The 20,866-nt window shown below is 42.3% G+C and overlaps 1 protein-coding gene across 8 annotated transcripts in view; it reads left to right on the top strand.

Moving 5' to 3' along the window:
• Dmd (dystrophin) overlaps positions 1-20,866 on the top strand; it is a 2,257,783-nt gene that overhangs the window by 618,806 nt on the left and 1,618,111 nt on the right. For all 8 annotated transcript variants that reach the window (XM_085684598.2, XM_085684595.2, XM_087902601.1 and 5 more), the window contains one exon: positions 13,793-13,911. In XM_085684598.2, coding sequence (XP_085540724.2) covers positions 13,793-13,911 — 119 coding nt within the window. The remainder of the gene's footprint in view (positions 1-13,792; positions 13,912-20,866) is intronic.

Raw genomic sequence — 20,866 nt, 5'->3', positions numbered from 1 at the left:
TGCTATGGCCTTATCAGGCCATGTCTGTATTTTCCACAGTACTTTTTTGTTCACCCTGAACACTCTGGTTTCTCCCCTCATTCCCTGGGGTGTAGCCTGATGGCTGCCCCCTTCAAACACTCAACCAAATGTTTGTTTTTACATATACTGCCTGGTCTATCCTACATACCAGTCAGTGCATTATCCTATCCTCGATTCTGGACCCTGTAGTAGTGTCTTCTAGGTTTTAAACAATGTCTGAGATCACAAGACTTGGCCTCTTTCCACTACCTTATTTTGTACTGTAGCCAATTTATAAACCCCTGCCTTCCTATCCTTATCTATCCACACATCCTTTATTCTGCCTAAAAGGCCATACTCCTTACCCAGACTTTTCATACCCTCCCCTAGGGTATACTGTGCGGAGTACTCAGCCCAGCTATCGATACTACTTTCCACATACTCAGGCAAGATCTAGCCTGAGTCTCACAGGCAGTACCTATACTTTCCTTGCTTTGCAGTACTTGCCTCTAGGCTTCAACAGGATCCTTAACTCCCACTTCTAGCTTAATCCAATACCCCTTCCTGTTCTATAGTCAACATCTAGGTTCCTGATCTCCACATCTACCTGTAGGACCTGCTGTGCTGTTTGTATCCCCATGCTCCTGGCTCTGTCTTCCTATGTCTTTCCCTAGGGTCAAACGTCTTGAGTATGCCTTCACAGACATATTCACTGGATGCCATTTTTTTCACATCAAATGGATCTAGCTTGGGATCACAGAAAGATACTTGGCCTAGTCTGGCTGTCTGCCCCTTATAATAGGGACCTCTAGGCATCAACAGGGTCCCAAATCCTATGTTCTAGCCTAGTCTCAACACTTCTAATGTAGCTGGAAACTTTTCTCTGTTATGCCTGTTCCTGCTAGACCAGCTTCTCTGCCACCCACTGGTCCCCAAAACCACTTATAAAAAAATCATTAGGAGGCTGAATTGCTTGGAGGCTTAATACCAATTGTTTGGCTGATGGTTCAGGCTTCTTATTGACTAGCTCTTACATTTGCATTAACCCATTTCTAATAATATATGTATCATCATGTGCCTGGTGGCTTATTGGAATTGCTCTGACATCTTATCCCTCATGCGACTGATAGCATCTCACTGATTCCACCTTCTTTCTCCTTGTCTCTCTGCTTGATTTTCCTGCCTAGCTATATTCTGCCCTCCCATAGGCCAAAACTGATTCTTTCTTAAACAATGATAATAAAATGTATTTACAGCCTAAGAGGGGCATCTCACATCACCTCTTCTATGCCTGATCCCAGAATGACCTACTCTGCCAGGATCCACATATAGGACACTGCTTCCTATTCCACCAAAACTTTCAAAATCCTCCCTCACGATCTAGCCTGTGAGTATTCCACACACAGTGAGATATTAGTTTTTCCATCTGCCTCATCTCCCTTAAGTAGCACAGCCAGTATCTAATATTACTCTGGCTGTCTGCCCCTTTAAATGTGTACCTCTAGGCTTCAGTAGGGTCTCAAATCCCTTGTCCCAGATTTGCCCCACAACGTCCTTTTGTGCTGTAACAACACCAATGTTCCTTCTACGACTATACCTTACTTCATCCACCCACAGCATCCTTTATACTGCCCAAACCACCCAATTCAGTACCTAGACTTTGCATGTCTTCCCTCAGTGTCAAACCTCTTGAGTATGCCTCCCTATGTATGGTGTGCTTGTTTTTCCACATCATCTATATTTAGACTGGGGGTGATTATTTTTCCACATCAGCTGTATCTAGCCTGAGACCTAGTGTTCTGGCCCAGTCTAGCTAGCAGCATCATGGAATAGTGGTTCTAGTTTTCCATGGCATCCCAAATCCAGTGTCTAGGCCTCATTCCACCTTGTTCTATGCTATAGCCAACACCCAGGTTCCCTCAAGGACCTTCCTTACCCATCTTCACCGATAGAATTCCTTACTTCACACTAGATTACCTATGGTCTTCCCCATGTTCTACTCTAATGAGCACCCTCCCTGTTGGATACCTGTAGTTTTATATCCCTTGGATACAGCACAGTATCCTCATCCATTGCTTCTATGTAGTCTGCCTTCCTTCCCCTTGCAACAGGGATTTTTAGGCTTCAGTAAGATCCCAAATTTCATGCCCCAAGCTAGACATACCACTTCTGCTTTTGCTATAGGCTCCTGCCATTACCCAATCTATCTTCTTCCACCCAAAGGACACTACGTGCCTCCAATACCAATCCATTCAGTAACCAGACTTTCCGAGTCTTATCCCAGTGTCTACCTGTTGGAAAACGCACCCACAATAAGATACTTGTTTTTCCACCTCCCATCTTATCTCCACTGAATAGCTCAGCCAATGTACAGTCATAATCTGACCATCTTCTCTTGGCAGTAGGGAGTGCTAGACTTCTGCGGGGACCCAAATGCCAAGCCCCTGCCCAGTCATATTACCTCCTCCTATGACGTGGACAACACCTAGACTCCAACCAGGACCTGACATACTCATATCCACCTACAGCATACTTGTGAAGCTTAGACCATATTACTCTATATCCAGACATCCTGTGACTGCCCATAGTGAAGTCTGTTGAGGACGCAACTGTACACGTAATACTTGTACCATAATTGCATACTTCTATTTTACATCCCAAAGGATCTATCTGGTATTCCACAAGCAATACCCTTGCATACAATGGCTTTCAATACCTTTCAGTAGTTACCTCTAGCTTTCCAAAGAGTGTTGAATTACACATCTCCACCTTGTTCCACAATCTACTCTTATGTTGTAGTCAATTAATAGGATCCCAACAAGAGCTAGCCTAATCACACTCACCCATAGGACACTTTTTCCCACTTATACCATCTCACTCCTTACCTATACTGCCCAAGGCTTCCCGTAGTGTTGCAGGAGGGCCCACTTGTTTGTCCCGGCCTCCCGGCTAGCTTAGCCCTGAAATAACCACACAGAAATTGTATTAATTATATCACTGTTTGGTCAATTAGCTCTAGCATCTAATTTGCTAACTTTCACACCTTGATTTAACACATTTCTATTAATCTGTATATCATCACATGGCAGTGGCTTACTGGCAAAGATTCAGCATGACTGACTCTGACAGTGAATCCATAGCAACTCTGTGACTCTTTCCTTCTCCCAGCATTCATTTCTGTCTTCCCTGCATACCTAAGTTCTGCCCTATCAACAGGCCAAGGTACTTTCGTTATTCATTAACCAAGAAAAGCAACATACAGAGGAGACTCCCACATCACCTCCCCTTTTCTATTTAAATGAAAAGGAAGGTTTTAACATAGTAAAATTAAATATAACAGGCATCAAGCAATAATTACAGTTATAATATTTATATTTACTTTATCTTTTTTCATAACTAAGGAAAACTATAACTATCTATTCTTTAACACCATCAAAGACTTCAGAAGGCTATAATACTACCTAAGTAAACAGGAAGTACATTGTAGGCAACTTCCAAAACTCTAGAATTGACAGAGATATCTTACTGCCTGGACAGTCACCCAAAGTTTTTCTGTACCATTGGAGCATCCATCTTCAGCATACAGGCCCATAGTATATAGCATACTTTTCCATGAAGCGGGAAATTTCAAAGACAGTTCAGTCACTTTCTTCTGTATCCTGCAGAATGTCTCACAGACTCTTTCATGAAGGAAGAATCCCTAAGGATCATCTCACCGTTAGGCAAGTTCAACAGTCATTTTTCTGCGAGTACTGTATGTCCAATTCAGCAGTTGAGGCAAGAGCAGTTTTTTGCCCAAATTGCTAAGGAGCCTCTTTGATGCCCATCTTCCTCAGAAAGTAATTGGTGCTACAAGGAGCAGATGTGTCTCACTGTCATGATAATCTTAAATTTTTAAAACATTTTAAATGTCATATTCTGAAGGTCTCTGAAAGATTTGAAGAGTATCTAACTAACTACAATATATCTATGTATATCTATGAAATCTAACTAACTTGACTACAAGCTTGATATTATAGATGAGTATCTATTAACCTATATTTCTTAATTATACATTTTTAAATGAACTACACAATCATAATACCTTAATCAAGATCAGAAATACATATACATATAACAAAATTGACCTTAAATTTGTATCAATAAATGAAGATCCATACCAATGCAAATCTCTATAGCATATTCCCCTTTAAATGTAAATAAACATTTATAAACAATATTTGGAAATATAGGCATAGTTTTTTCCATACTATTTCCTGCTGTTTGGGGGCACTGTTAATTAGATCTTTTATGGTGTATCCTGTATACTAGGTTCATCTCAGTCAGCATTTGGGCCAAGTAATTTTTTGAGGGTGTTCACAGCAACCTTTCAGGGGGTCTTTTTCCATGAAACCATATTGGTCTGGAAGCAATCCACAGGTTCTCATCTTCTGTGTAAACAAGAGAAGAATTTTCCAAAGCAACATATTCTTAGACCCAAATTTGAAAGTACTGATACCTTTATAATATACATGCTGGTTTAACTCAGCAACTCATACAAGGAAATGTTTCCCTGGACTTAGCTCCTTCACAGTCAAAAACTCAAAGAAAACACAATAATACACATAATCCAAACTCTATTAATTTTCCATTTTTATGTGGCTTATTTTTCTTTATTCATTTTCATCTATAACTATCTGTACTCTGTCTCTTTAAAGACTTTAACCTTTTTTAAAGCATTAACTTTATTTTATGACTCTCTACATTCTTTTTCTCCTCTCTTCTAAGCCTAAGTATATTTATCCAACACTGTGACCCATTTAGATGGGTCCACTTTGCCACCAAGCAAGCCTTAGCACGTTGCTCACAAACCCCATCCAGATGTCTCTAGAGCCAGAGGTCATGCTGGCAACACAGCCAGCATTTCAAAACCAGCATTCTTTTTCTGCTGTGGCTGAGTCAGGAAAAATCTCTCCTAAAGGAGCTATAGCAAGCCTCCGGCAAACAGCAAGAAGCTGTGTTAAACTCTTTATTTTTTTTCTAAAATTCCTTTTCAAACCCTCTCAGGTTTGATTTTGTCCACCATTTTGGTGCCAACTGTTGCATGAAACCACTTATTCATCCCAGCCTCCCAGGTAGCTTAGCCCTGAAATAACCACACAAAAATTGTATTAATTAAATCTCTGCTTGGCCCATTAGCTCTAGCTTCTTGGCTAACTCTCATATCTTGATTTTACCCATTCCTATTAATCTGTATATTGCCACATGGCATTGGCTTACTGGCAAAGATTCAGCATATCTGACTCTGATGGCAATTCCATAGCATCTCTCTGACTCTTTCCTTCTCCCAGCACTCAGTTCTGTCTTTCCTGCCTACCTAAGTTCTGCCCTATCAACAGAACAAGGCAGTTTCTTTATTCATTAACCAAGAAAAGTAGCACACAGAGGGCACTCCCACATCACACTAGGGTCTAGCCTGATGAATAACCTACCCATGGGACATTGGTTTTGCATATTCCTCTGGTTCTACCCTGATCCTTACAGGCAATGTTCAACACTAGAATGATTATCTGCACCTGCCATTTTAAATGCAATTCTTCCACAGAGTTTCAATAACTACACCCCATCTAATCCCATCACCTCTTCTTTTTTTTTTTTTTTTAGTAAATTTTATTAAATTATAAAAGTTTCCATTTCCACCCCCCCTCCCAACACCCTCCCACTCCCCCTACTCCCCCTCCTCCTCCCTCTTCGTCCCACAGGGCAGTCAGGGTTTCCTGCCCTGTGGGAAGTTCCAGTTCCTTCCCCCTCCCTCCAGGTCCAGGAAGGTGAGTGTCCAAACAGACTGGATCCCCAAAATCCATTATATGTAGAGGAAACAGGTCCCAGTGTCATAGTCAATGGCTTTTCAGAAAGACTTCGGGTCAGCCACAGTCAGAGAATCCGGCCAAATTCGGAGAGTCTGGTTAGATCACGTCCTCTTTCAGTCCCAGTCCAACTGGCCTTGGTAAACTCTCATCAGATCCGTTCCCTTGTATCAGTGGGTGATAGCATCCCTCGCAGTACTGATTTCGTTTTTCATGTTCTTCCTCCTTCTGCTTCTCATTTGGACCTCGGGGGGCTCAGTCCGGTGCTGCAATATGGGTCACCGACTGTATCGCCGTCCTTCGTCAGATGCAGGATCTATGGTGATAAGCAAAATATACATCAGTATGGACATGGGCCACGGCCGATTCAGGCACCCACTCCTCTGTCCAGAGAGCAATCTGGGGGATCTCTCCTTGGACCTGGGATCCCATATATAATCAAGTCTCCTGTAAACCCTAAAATGGGTCCCTTAGTTGAAATATAATCTTCCCTGATCCCATATTCATCCTTCCTCCCTCCCCCCCCCATCCCAGGCCACCAAGCTTTCCCCTTTCTTCCCCTACTCCCTTCTCTCTAACCTTCTCCCCTTCCATCGACCCTCCCTCCCCCCCATGCACCCGAGGTTACCTGGGACTCTTGTCTATTTCCTACCTCCTGGTGGATAGCTAAATAATCTTCATCAGGTTCATCTTCTTATTTAGCTTCTCTAGGATCACGAATAATAGGCTCAAAGACCTTTAATTATGGTTAGAATCCACTTATGAGTGAATACATACCGTGTTCCTCTTTTTGGGTCTGGCTTACCTCACTCAGTAAAGCGTTTTCTATTTCCATCCATTTGCATGCAAAATTCAAGATGTCATTGTTTTTTACCGCTGAGTAAAACTCTAATGTGTATATGTTCCACACCTTTTTTAACCATTCTTCTATTGAGGGGCACCTAGGCTGTTTCCAGGTTCTGGCTATTACAAATAGTGCTGCTATGAACATAGTAGAACAAATGCTTTTGTAGTATGATCGGGAATCTTTAGGGTATATTCCCAAGAGTGGAATTGCTGGGTCCTGAGGGAGGTTGACTCCCAGTTTCCTGAGAAACCGCCACACTGATTTCCACAGTGGCTGCACGAGTTTGCATTCCCACCAACAATGGATGAGTGTTCCCCTCACCCCACATCCTCTCCAGCATAGGATATCATTGGTGTTTTTGACTTTAGCTATTCTGACAGGTGTAAGATGGTATCTCAAAGTGGTTTTGATTTGCATTTCCCTGATCGCTAAGGAGGTTGAGCATGACCTTAAGTGTCTTCTGGCCATTCGAAGTTCATCTGTTGTGAATTCTCTGTTAAGTTCAGTACCCCATTTTTTAATTGGGTTAATTAGAGTTTTAGTGCCTAGTTTCTTGAGTTCTTTGTATATTTTGGAGATTAGACCTTTGTCTGATGAGGGGTTGGTGAAGACCTTCTCCCAGTCAGAAGGCAGCCTTTTTGTCCTACTGACAGTGTCCTTTGCTTTACAGAAGCTTCCCAGTTTCAGTAGATCCCATTTATTCATTGTTTCTCTTATTGTCTGTGCTGCTGGGGTCCTGCTTAGGAAGAGGCCTCCTGTGCCTAAATCTTGTAGACTACTTCCCACTTTCTCTTCTATCAGGTTCAAAGTGGACGGATTAATGTTGATGTCTTTAATCCATTTGGACTTGATTTTTGTGCATGGTGATAGATATGGATCTACTTTCATTTTTTTACAGGTTGACATCCAGTTATGCCAGCACCATTTGTTAAAGATGCTTTCCTTCTTCCATTGTATACCTTTAGCTCCCTTGTCGAAAATTAGGTGTTCATAAGTTTGTGGGTTAATATCTGGATCTTCTATTCGATTCCATAGGTCGACTTCTCTGTTCTTATGCCAATACCAAGCTGTTTTCAATACTGTAGCTCTATAATAGAGTTTGAAGTCAGGGATGGTAATGCCTCCAGAAGATCTTTTATTATATAAGATTGTTTTGGCTATCCTGGGTTTTTTGTTTTGCCATATAAACTTGATTATTGTTCTCTCAAGGTCTGTGAAGAAGTTTGATGGGATTTTGATGGGGATTGCATTGAATCTATAGATTGCTTTTGGTAGAATTGCCATTTTTACTATGTTGATTCTCCCAATCCAAGAGCAGGGGAGGTCTTTCCATTTTCTGGTATCCTCCTCAATTTCTTTCTTCAAAGACTTAAAGTTTTTGTCAAATAGGTCTTTCACTTCCTTGGTTAGAGTAACCCCAAGATATTTTATGCTATTTGTGGCTATCATGAAAGGTGATGCTTCTCTGATTTCCCTCTCTGCTTCTTTATCCTTTGCCATCACCTCTTCTTGAACTGCCTTCAACATCTAGGCTCCTAACAGGACCCTCCACACCAACAGTTCTCCACCTGTTGTTTGTGATTCCTTTGGGGGTTGCATATAAGACAGCCTGCATGTAAGATATTTATATTATGATTCTTAACAGCACCAAATTGCAGTTATGAAGTAGCAATGGAATAATTTTATGGTTTGGGAACATCCCAGCTTGAGAAATTATATTAAAGGGTTATAGCTTTAGGAAGGTTGAGAACCACTGCTTTATACTCATATATACCCACAGAACACTTTGTACTACCTAAACCACCCTACTCCATGCCCAGATTTCCTGTATCCTCCTGCTAAGTATAGGATAGTGAATAAACTTCATTACCTCCATACTTATCTTTTTACTTCCGATTGCATCTAGGCTGGATGGAACAAACAGTGCTTCAATATAGAATGTTGCCTGAGCTTTGGAGTTCAGACCTCAAACATTCTTCCAGATCAAAAACCGTGAGACTGTATCTAGTCTTCTATATCTTCCATTTTATAACCAAAGACTAGGTCCTGCCATGATCCACTCACTATATCTACCCACATGGCCCTTTGCTCTGCTTATACAACCCTACTCCATACCCACTCTTCCCATGTCATTATTCAGCCTGAGTCAAACCTGTTACACACATATGTGCAAATAGGATACTTCCCCCTTATTTTGTAGGATCTAGATTTGTTACAGGTTCACTTCCCATACTCAGTCTGGACACCTGTACCTTGCATTTGGGATCTATATCATTCTTCATGGTCCTAAATCACACATTCTGGCCTTGATAGATCATTTCCTTTGGTGTCGGTACCTATATCCAGGCTGTAGCCAAGACTCACCATATTAGCACCCACCCCCATTAATTGTTATGTTGCCTACACCACACACTCTGTACGAAGACTTTCCTTGTCTCCTTTAGAGTCTAGCCTATATTGTAACTCCCAAATAAGTAGATTCATTTTCTTCTACATACCATTGGATCAAGCCCTTGTTACATAGCTAGTGTGCCTGTCTATTCTGGAAACTACAATTTGAAGAAGGTAGTTTTATGCTTCCACAGAGTTTCAATTCCTAAAGCACAGCCTAGTCCTCAGCAACTCCTGCTGTGCTATGGCCAACATATAGACTCCTGATAGTACCCTCTCTACCCATATTCATGGCTAGGACATTTTGAGACACCTATACTACTCTAATATATTCCCAGACTTTCCCTGTCTTCCTCTATGGTATAGAATTTTAAAGACCCCTCCCCACACTAAGATACTTGATTTTCCACATTGACCAGATAAGTATGGTTCTGGTTCCCACAGCCAAAGAACACAACTTGGCATCTGCTAGCTGCCTCTTGGCCTCAGCAGTGTCCCAGCTCTGCTACTCCAAGTTAGTACTACCATGTGATCCTGGGTATAGCCAACATAGAGCATTCCACAAAGAGCCACCCTAATAACATCCATCTCCATGGCATTTTGAGCTTCCTACTCCACCATACTCCAAACATAGATCTCTTACATTCTGCCTTGATCTATAATCTGGTGACTATACTACCCACTCAGTATATTGTGCTGTATCCTGTGGGATCTAGCTTGGATTGAACAGACACTGCCTTAGTCTATTGTGCCACCTACACCACTCCACTCCATACCCATTATTCACATGTCCTCCACTTTAGTCAAGCCTGTTGAGTATACCACCCACACACAAGATACTGAATTTTCCACTTCCTGCATAGTGCCTGGTATAGTGCCAATGCTCAGACATAGTCTGTTCAGCTATGCTTTGCAGTAGGAACCTGCAGGGTTTCAAATACCTCAAGCTGGCCTAGTTCTGCTACCTCCTTTTGTATTATAGCCAACACCAGTCTTTTAGTATGGACATGATCTATCAGTATCCACCAATAGGACCTTTGTTTGATACTGTCTACATCCATACCCAGGCTCCCCAATTCCTTCTCTAAAGCCTAGTTTGTGTCCAGCCCACAAACAAGTGGGTACATGTTTTTCTACATCCTACCTACTGGATCTAGTCCTCGTTGTACAGTCAGTGTGCCTGCATATTCTGAAAATTGCACATACATTTTTAATTCCTGAAGCATATCCTAGTCCCACCAATTTCTGCAGTGCGGAAGACAAGATATAGACTCCTGTCAGTACCCTCTCCGCCTACATCTTCACAGATGATACTTTGAGATACTGTTAGCAGCCCAGTATATTCCCAGATTTTTCCATGTCCTCTTCCAGGGTCTAGACTGTTGAGTACACCTCCCAACAACCTGACACTTTTTTTCCATATGAAATGGATAAACTCTGATTCCAAAAGCACAGACTGGATCTATTCTGACTCACCTTGTTTTCTCCTAGTCAACTCTGTTCCTCAGTAGTATTAGAAATCCTACACCCCAGCCTAGTTCAACTACCTTCTTTTGGGCTATAGAGAACATTTAGGCTTTCACCAGAGACTGCCCTGTCCATATCTACCCATAAGACACTGTTACCTTCATACAACTCCCCTTATCAAACTCAGAGTCCCTCTCTCCTCTGCTGGGAACTTGTTTTGCATGCCCAGTATGATATAGCATATATTGAATAGCCACTGTACAATTTTTTATTGGCACATAATCAGTGCAATAGAGATCTCTTACCTCCCACAATGTCCAAAATCCTAAGTCCATTGCTAGTTGTACAATCTCTTCATATGTTGTAGCTAACTTCTAGTCTCCTGACAAGACCCACCCTATCTACTGCATCATCAAAGCCATTTGTTTTACTTAGAGCATCCCACTCCCTACATAGTCTTTTCATGTCCTCTTTGTGAGTCAAGCTTGTTAAGTATGCTCACATAAAACAACATACTTTCCATGTCAAATGGGATCTAGTTGCCACCCTGTCATGATATGACCTCCAGCACCTTGCAGTAGTGACATATTGTTTTTCCCATGTGCTTAATTCCCATGTCTTATTATGCCCTACCTCTTCCTTCTGTGCTGTAGCCAACACCTTGGCTCACATCATGATCAGCCTACTCATATCTATCCCAAGGACTCTTAAGCTTATGCCACAATGCTCTAAACCTATATGTTCCCAAGTCCTCTCCCTTGTTCTTGCTTGTGAGTATTTTCTCCACTGGATATTTGTTTTTTTCCACATGCCAGTAGATATCTTCTGGCTTCCATAGCCTATGATCAGATCTAGCCTGGCTGCCTGGACTTTCAGTAGTGACCTCTTTCTATGGATTTCCAGTTATTACAATCTACCATAGTCCCATCACCTCATCCTGTGCTCTTTAATATCTATGCTTCCAGCAGTTCCCTAACAACCATAAGACTATCTTTGCTGCATAAACACACACACACACACACACACACACACACACACACACACACACACACACACACACACACGTCATACCCAAAATTTCTTGTGTACCACCGGGATCTAACCTATTGAGTACTCACCCCCTCTTTTACTTAAACATTAGGTCCTTGTATTCCATAGTCCGTGATATCTAGCTTAGATAGAAGAGCCTTTTCATTGCTTTGGAATGGCACCTACACCCTAATTAGAGAACTCTACCTACTACAGGGTTGAAATGTAAAGCCTAGGCCTACTTCTCTCCACCTCTATCTGTGTTGTTTCCATATCCAGAGTCTAGCTAGGACCTGTAAAAACCACCTTCACCCACAGGACCCCTTGTGCAGGCTTTGCAGGTTATCCAAATCCATTCCATAATCGGTGTTTGCATGTCTGTTGCCTTGGTCAAGCCTGTTTATATTACCACCACCATGACCTCAGTTTGACTTGACATCTCTAGTCTTCTGTATCTTCTCAAATACTGTGTTCCAGCCTACTTCGACCACATCCTCCTGTGCTGTAGTCAATATGTAGGCTTAACCCAGTACCCAGTCTACTAAGAAATGCCCACAGTATCTACCATTTTATTTGCCAGTATCACTCTAATTCTAGACTTCCACCAGAATCTAGATTGGTGAGTACCCCTAGTTGTTACCCAGGGTCTATACTGGTGAGTCACTTCTACCCACAGCTGGATACTCAATTTTCACATACCATGAAACCTAGCCTATATTGTATCACCACTCATTTGTCCCACAATGACTACCTGTACTTTGCTGTAGAGATCTATAACCTCGTCTCGGGTCCCAGATTCAAGATCCTTAGTAGGTCTAAAATCTTCCATCTGTAATACAGCCCATAACTAGGTTCTCAGCTTCTTCTGGCCTATTCACACTCGTCTACAGGACACTTTATGCTGCTGACACCAAGTCATTCCATACCTAAACTTTCCATGTCCTCACCCAGGGTCAAGCCTGTAGAGATTACCTCCACCACCCACATACACAAGACAACTTGGCTTTCTACATCCTATCTGATCTAGTCTGGGTGCAGTTTCGGTGACTAGAGGCTAGGAAGTTAATGCTCCAACTTTTTATAACACAATAGGTCTAACAAATGCTGTTCAAACCACAAGGGTGAGGGATCATCAACTGGAGCTTGGTCAACCTACCATGTTTCATACACCTAAAACCAACCAACCCACCAAACAAACCAAAACAACATACGACAGCATGTCAGCATCCATCTGCTAGCATCCATCAACTTTTAATAGTCTTCATTGAGGGGTGTGTGTTCTTGTGCCACTCTTCTACCTATTGTAGAATAGCAATAGACTCCCTCTTGAGAATATCTTCCGCAGGAAACCATTGTTACAATGGGTTCATGAGTGCAGTAGTCCTGTTATGTCTAGAAAACGTGGAATTATTGCTTTTGTGATGATGATGAATTAGAAGCTCAAAGAAGAGTTATAAAATAAGTTTAGGAATTTAGAAGTTACTTGTGAATAGATCATATTTCAATCTCAAGATTGATTAAATAGCATATCTTTTAATAGATGAAGTTTAATAATAATTTCTTCCTTATTTTCTTAATGAATTTTATCTTTTTCAATTTTATTGTGGCATAATTCACAAAATTTCCATACCTTTAACATGGGAAATGTCAACATCCTAGGTTAAAATTATGATTTATTTAAATTTAAAAAATGTTATTGAAGGATAATGTTTTAGTTATTGTATTGCTGTGAGGAGACACAATGATCAAAATAACTTATAGTTCATTTAGTTGGGGGCTTGCTCAATTTCAAGGGTTAGTACATAATCATTATAGTGTAAAGTTATGGCAAACAGACAGACATGATTCTAGAAAACTAGCTGAGAGCCCACATCTCATCTTCAAGTTGTATGCAAGAGAAAGAAAGAAACTAGGCCTGGAATCTGCTGTTGAAGATACAAAGTCCACCCCTACAAAGCTACACCTACTACAACAATACCATACCTCCTAATCCTTACTAGATAGTACCACTAACTGGGGAGCAAGCATATAAGTATATGAGCCTTTCGGGATTTTCTCATTCAAACCATCACAGATAATAAGAATCTATTAATTCCTATAGATTTTGGGAATTAAAAAGTCAAACAAAAAATCTTGGCTAAGAATTTTAAAAGTTTCCTAGTGCATTGCATATTAATTTATTTTTATTTGTTTATGTATATATCTGTTTCAGGCCAGAACTCTTTGATTGGAACAATTTGATTTCCCAGCAGTCAGCCACACAAAGACTGGAACATGCCTTCAACATCGCCAAATGTCACTTAGGCATAGAAAAGCTTCTTGATCCTGAAGGTTGGTACTTTTCTTGACTATCTTAATTTTTAATATGGTTTGTCTTAATTATTTTCTCTCACTCAGACTTTACAGTTACATATAGTAAACACAAAATAAAAAGTCATGCAGAATGAGACCCTGTCTAAACAATAACTAAAAGTAGAAAGTAATGTACGTTAGTGCTTTCCTGTGTTCTGAGAATATAAAAAGTGCTAGAGTCTATCCGATATTACAAATTCACATAAAAACATAGTTCTCAATATACAAAGTTTTAAAACTGAAGTGTAGCACTTTATAAGGTCAAAGAGGAAACAAAAAAAAATTCTACACTATTTGTAACTCATGGTTGGAACATGCTGTATTGGAGAATATTTATTACAAATAATTACAAATAGATAATTATTTAATTATTCTACCCAATGATTTGATAGATGACTCAGCTATAATTAATTACTCTTGTTAATATCATTCATGTGCTTTCTAAAAGACAATATGGTTTATTATTTAAATCAGAATGTTTAAACCTGCACTGCTTCAGTTAGAGTTTGTCATTTTGGGGAGGTCCTCAGTTGATTTTTTTTTATGTTTGGCTTCATTAATTGGCAGACACAATTACAGGATATATATATTCTGTGTGTGTGTGTATATATATATATATATATATATATATATATATATATATATATATATATATCACTCTTAAATAACTTCCATCTTTGTCACCGAAGTTTCAAATCCATATCTTCTGGGCACCTGAATTAGCAGCATAATGGTTTCTTGACCTCTGACTTCTTCTATTCTGGTACCCAATGAGACACTTCCGTATTGTACTAACATTGTGAAATTAGTCTGTTATCCCTTTCCTGAGACATGACCAAGCATTTAGAAGTTTGAGAAGCAAAATTAGTGAGTTTTTAAATATAAATAAAATTGATACTTTTGAAGAAGCTGAAGAATGTAGAAATTTATAATTAAATAATCTTTGAAATATTAAATTATTTTTAAGTAGGACATCTTCAAGAGGTGTTTCTGACAGGATACTTTCTGGAAAATGTCTGAAATGACTCAAAAGATCAAATTTTACTGATAAATTTATTGTCAATTAAAGTCTAGTCTTAATTGTTTTAGTTATAAAACCTGTTTACTAGATCTCATCTTGTAGTTTCTTATCAGAACAGGAATAATTAACAATAAATAAGCTCAGAAAATGATATTCTCAGATGAAATGATACAATAAATAAGAAACTTTGTGCCAAGCTTGAGGACCCGGGATCAAGCCCTAGTACCAACATGGTAGAAGGAAATAACGCACTCTGATATATTATGCTCTGACTTCAACATGTTTTGGAATGTGTGTACCTTTGTGTACATGTATACATGCATGCACACACACACACTGTAGAAATGTATTTTTATTAATTTATTCTTTATGTCTTTTTCATCATATTTCTTGATCCCATTCATTTCCCTGTTCCTTAACATCTGACTTAGGCTCTGCACACCACCCAAATAAAACAAAATTTAAGAGAAAAAAAGAAAATTTAAAGCAGAAAGTTAAAAATCTTGTCATGGAAGTGCAGTCTGACACAGCGAGTCACGCTTTGAATATCTTTGTCAGTTTTTCTTTATTTGCAATTGCTCATTGCAAAGAATCATGCTTCTGGTTCAAGGCTTCTGGTTTCTACTACCCTATCAATAGGTAATGGGGACAGGTATTCCATACTCACAAATTTGGGGCTAGCTTATCCACACTTCTGCTAACAGGGCTATCTCTATAGTTCTTCCCTGGATTGGTTCAAGGCCGGCTCTCCTGGGTGTTACAGCTTGTGAGGGTCAGGGATAGCTCTCCCACTCTTATGACGACAGGGACAACTGTCCCACTTACTACAGACCCTGGAACCTCGAGACACATAAGAAATGTGGAGAGCTCTCCTATGTTTACAACAGACTCGACTGGCTCTTCCATACCTGAGCTAACAGGAATGATCCTATTGTGTGTCCTTGGTGAGGTGCAGGGCCTGTTCTCCTGAGCGAGTGGCTACCAATATGGTTTTATCACTATTAAAGTCAAAGATTCAACTCTACAATATGCCCCAGACATCGATGGGCCAGAGATGAGCTAGGAGGGCAGCCACTCCCCTACCCATGCAGTCACAGGACAGATGAGAAAATGTGAGAACCCTGCCAGGTTTACAAATTTGGGCTTGGTTCACACACAGCTGAGCTGACATGCTTGGCTCTATTGTGCTACCCTGGAGAGATGCAGGTGCTCTCCTGAGTTTTGCAGCTGGTGGTGGTCCAGTACGGTTTTCCTGCTCTTATGATTACAGGATCAGATCTACCACCTGCCCCAGATATTGATGGGCAAGTGATGGGGTAGAAGGATAGCGCTCTCCTGCCCATGCAGCAACAAGACAGATGAGAAATAGGAGGGCTCTTCTATACTTATAACTTTGGGGCTGGCTCACCCACATCTGAACTGACATGGTGAGGAGGAGGACCTGCTCTGCCAAGTGTTGTAGCTGGTGGGGGTCAGAGATAACTCCTACTTCTATGACCACAGGGTCATTCAAAGACCTCCCTAAGACAGTGATGGGCAGGGAGGAGGAGGGCACATATCCTACACCCATACCACCACCAAAGTGATGGCTAATGGTGTCAGCTCTCCCATACACACAAATTTGGGGCTTAACCACCCATACTCTGCTAACAGATTGTCTCTATTAGGCTACCTCAGCATGGTTCAGGGCCACTTCTCACAGGTATTGCAGTTTTGGGGATCTGGGATTGCACCCCCACACTTATGACTACTGCTCCAACTCTCCTACCTGCTACAGGCCCTAGCACCACAAGACACATGAGAAATAGGGAGTGCTCTCCCATGCTTACTACTTCTGGGCTGGCTCATCCACAACTGAGCTAGCAGGGATGGCTTTATTGTGCTATCTTGGTGAGGAACAAGGTCGACTCTCCTGAGTGTTGTAGCTGATTGTACTCCAGTACAGTGTTCCAGATTTTATGGTCACAGGGTCAGCTCTCACACCTGTCCAGAACATCAATGGACCAGGTATGGAGTAGAATGGCAGTTCTGCCCTGCCCATGCAACCACAAGATAGATGAGAAATGGGGAGAACTCTCCCAGGCTTACAACTTCAGGCCTGGCTCATTCACACCTGAACTGTCAATGTTGGCACTATTGTGCTGCCCTATTGAGAAGCAGGGCCCGCTCTGCCAAGTTTTGAAGCTGATTGGGGTCAAAGATAACTTATTTTCTGCTCTAATGACCCTGGGGTCAGCTCAGTGACATTCCACAGACATTTATGTGGGGGGAGAGGGTAGCACTCTCCCACCTATGGCACCACCAAACATAGCTAAATGGGGACAGCACTCCCATTCTCACAATTGTGGGTCTAGCTCAGCCACACCTCTCCTAATAAGGCTGTCACTATTGTTCTGCCCTGGCATGATTCAGGGCCAGTTCTCCCAGGTGTTGCAGCTGGAAAGGGTCAGGGATAGCTCTCCTATAGTTATAACTACAGGGCCAACATTCATATCTGTTATAGGACCTAGCAGGCCAAGATACATGAGAAATGCTGAGCGCTCTCCTATGTTACAACTTTGGGACTGTCTCATTCATACCTGTGATAACAGGGATGGCCCGATTGCCATGCCTTGGTGAGGTTCAGGGCTTCCATTCCTAAGTGTTGCAGTGGGTTGTAGTTCAGGACAGTTTCTCACTCTTCTGGTCACAGGGTCAGCTCTATCACTTGCCTCAGACATTGATGGACCAGGGATGGGGTAGGGTCAGCTGTCACCTGCCCATGCAGCAACAAGCCAGATGAGAAATGGGGAGAGCTCTCCCATGCTTACAATTTTGGGGATGGCTCACCTATATCTGAGCAGACTTGGTTGGCTGAATTGTGCTGCCCTGGTGAGGTGCAGGGTCTGCTCTCCTGAGTATTGGAGCTCATGGTGGTTCAGTGTAGTTTTCCTCCTCTAATAATCATAGGATCATCTCTACCCCCAGGCCGAGAAAATAAAAGGTCATAGGTAGGATAGGAGGGCTTCACCCCACTGCCCATGCACCCACAGGACAGATAAAAAATTAGGGAGAGGTATCCCATGTTTACAACTTTGGAGCTGGCCTATCCACTCCTGAACTGACATGGTTGACTCTTTTGTGTTGCCTTTTTCAGGTACAAGGCATGCTCTCCTGAGTATTACAGCTAGTGGTGGTTCAATAGGGTTCTCCTGTTCTTACGATTACAAGGTCAGCTCGAACTTTAGCAGCCCCACACATTTATGTGCATGAGATGGGGTTGGCAGGCAGCTGCCCCATGCTCACGCAGCCACAAATTAGATGAAAAATCCAGAGAGCAATCCCATGCTCACAACTTTGGGGCTAGCTCACCCACACATGAGCTAACATGGATAGCTATATTGTGATTCCCTGACAAGGTACATGGCCTGCTCTGCTGAGTGTAGTAGCTGGTAAGGATCAGATATAGCTCCCAAGCTCTTATGTCCACAGGGGAGTCTCTACCACCTGCCACCAGAATTTGATGGATGGGGGAGAAGGGGGCAGCTCATTTCAACATGTGTTGCTACCAAATGTATGGGTAATGGGGACAACTCTCACATGCTCACAATTTGGGGACTGGCTCGCCCATACCTGACCCTACATGGTTAACTCTATTGTGGTTTCTTAGTGAGGTGCAGGGCCATTTCTCCTGAGTGCTGTAGCTGGTGGTGATCCAATGCAGTTTTCTCACTCTTATGATCACAATGTTTACCCTCATTGAAAGACACTGATGGACCAGACATGGGCTAGCAGGAAAGCTCTCTCCCTGCCCATGCAGCCACAAGATAGATGAGAAATGTGGAGCGGTCTCCTATGGGTACAACTTTGCGGCTGGTTCTCCCACACCTGAGCTGATATGGTTGGCTCTATTGTGGCACCCTGATGTGGTGCAGGGCCTGTTATGCTGAAAGTTTCAGCTTGTGGTGGTCCAAAATAGTTTTCTGGCTCTTATGCTCACAGGATCATCTCTACCGCTAGCACCAGACATTGATGGACTAGAATATGGTAGCGGGCACGCCTCTCCTGCCCATGCAACAATAAGACAGAGGAGAAATGTGGAGACTTACAAACCCATGCTTACAGGTTTGGGGTTGAGTCCCCTATACCTGAACTGAAGTGGCAATGCCCAATAAACAAAAAGCTTAGAGACTGATATTGAGGTTCAACCTGAAGATCTGAAAAGCAAAGCAGTCAGCTACTGGTTCTTACCTCAACCTCAGTCCAAAATGGTGATCCTGTCACCAGGAAACTCAGAAAGAGATTGTACTTGTGAGCTGTCTCCTCCCATTTTATAATCTTTTCTAAGGCTGGAATTAAAGGTGTACACCACTGGGATGAAAGGCATGCACTGCATGGTTTTGGTGACAAAATAGTATGGCTACTAGGATTAAAGGTGTATATTAGCACTACCCGGTCGCTAAGGCCATTGGGGCTGTTATACCCTCAGATCTTCAGGCAAGTTTTACTTACTAAAATACAATTGAAATGCCATTACAAAGTTGTTAGCTCTATTGTGTTGCACTAGTGAGGTACAGGGCCTGTTCTCCTGAGTATTGTAGCTGGTGGTGGTTCAATATAGTCTTCCTGCTATAAAGGTCAGAGAGCCAATTATACCCACAGCCCCCAAAAAATGATGAGCCAGGAATGGCCACTCTCCCCTGCTAATGCAGCTTCAAGATAGACAAAAATGGTGAGAGCTCTCCCATGCTCCCAAGTTTGGGTATGGCTCATCCATAGCTGTGCTAAAAGGCCTGCTCCGCTGAGAGTTATAGTTATTGTATTCCAGGATGGTTTTCCTGCTCTCGTGGTGACAAGGTAAGTTCTTCAACTTGCCCCAGACATTGAAGGTCCAAGAATGGGTAGGAGGATAGCACTCCCCTGCCAATGCAGCCATAAGACAGATGAAAAATGGGTAGTGCCCTCCCATGCTTACAACTTCTGGACTGGCACACAAACACACAGGCTGACTGTTGACTCCGTTTGCTGCCCTGGTGAGATGCAGGGTCTGCTCTTCTAAGTTTTACAGCTGGTACTGATCCAATAGAGTTCTCTGGCATTTGTGATCACAGGGTCAGCTCTAACTCCTGCAAAAGACATTGATGGGATGAGATGGGGTAGATGATATTTCTCCCCTGCCCATACAACTCTTCCCTAGCTACAAACATTGATGGTCTGGGATGGGGTTGGAGGTAGTCCCCTGCTTCCCAGCAGCCACATGATGGATGAGAAATTGGGAGAACTCTCCCATGCTTCCAAATTTGGAGCTGGCTCATCCACACATGAGCTGATCTGGTTGGCTATATTGTGCTGCCCTGTTGATATGCATGGCTTTCTCTTCTGCATCTTGCAGCTGGTGGGGGTCAGAGATAACCTCTTATCCTCGTAGGACCACAGTACCTGCTCTTACACCTTCCCTAGATTTGATGAGTAGGAGGGACCAGGAAGGCAACACTGCCCCAAACATGGTACCAAAAGCAGATGTGCAAGGGAATAGCTCTGACATGCTCACACTTTGGGGAAGGCTTGTTCCTACCTCTGCTTGCACAGATGTCTAGTGTGCTGCCCTGGCATGGTGCAGGGCCACCTCATCCAGGTATTGCAGCTGGTGGCAGTCACTGATAGCTCTCCTACTCTTTGGACCATAGGGCTAGATGGCTCTGATTTAATGCCTTGTTGAGATGCAGGGCCTGTTCTCCTGAGTGTTGCAGCTAATGTGTTCCAGTACAGCTGTCTGCTTTTATGGTAACAGGGTCAGCTCTACCATCTGACCCAGACATTCATGTGTTAGTGATGGTTACGAGGATAGCACTCCCAACCATGCAGGCATAGGAGTGATGAGAAATGGGGAACACTCTCCCATGTTTGCAATTTGGTGATTGACTCACCACATCT

This window comes from Myodes glareolus, chromosome X (genome assembly GCF_982192425.1).
Source record: "Myodes glareolus chromosome X, mMyoGla1.1, whole genome shotgun sequence".
NCBI lineage: Eukaryota > Metazoa > Chordata > Mammalia > Rodentia > Cricetidae > Myodes > Myodes glareolus.
Note: the sequence above shows the minus strand (reverse complement) of the source record. Positions and strands in the feature narration are given on the sequence as shown.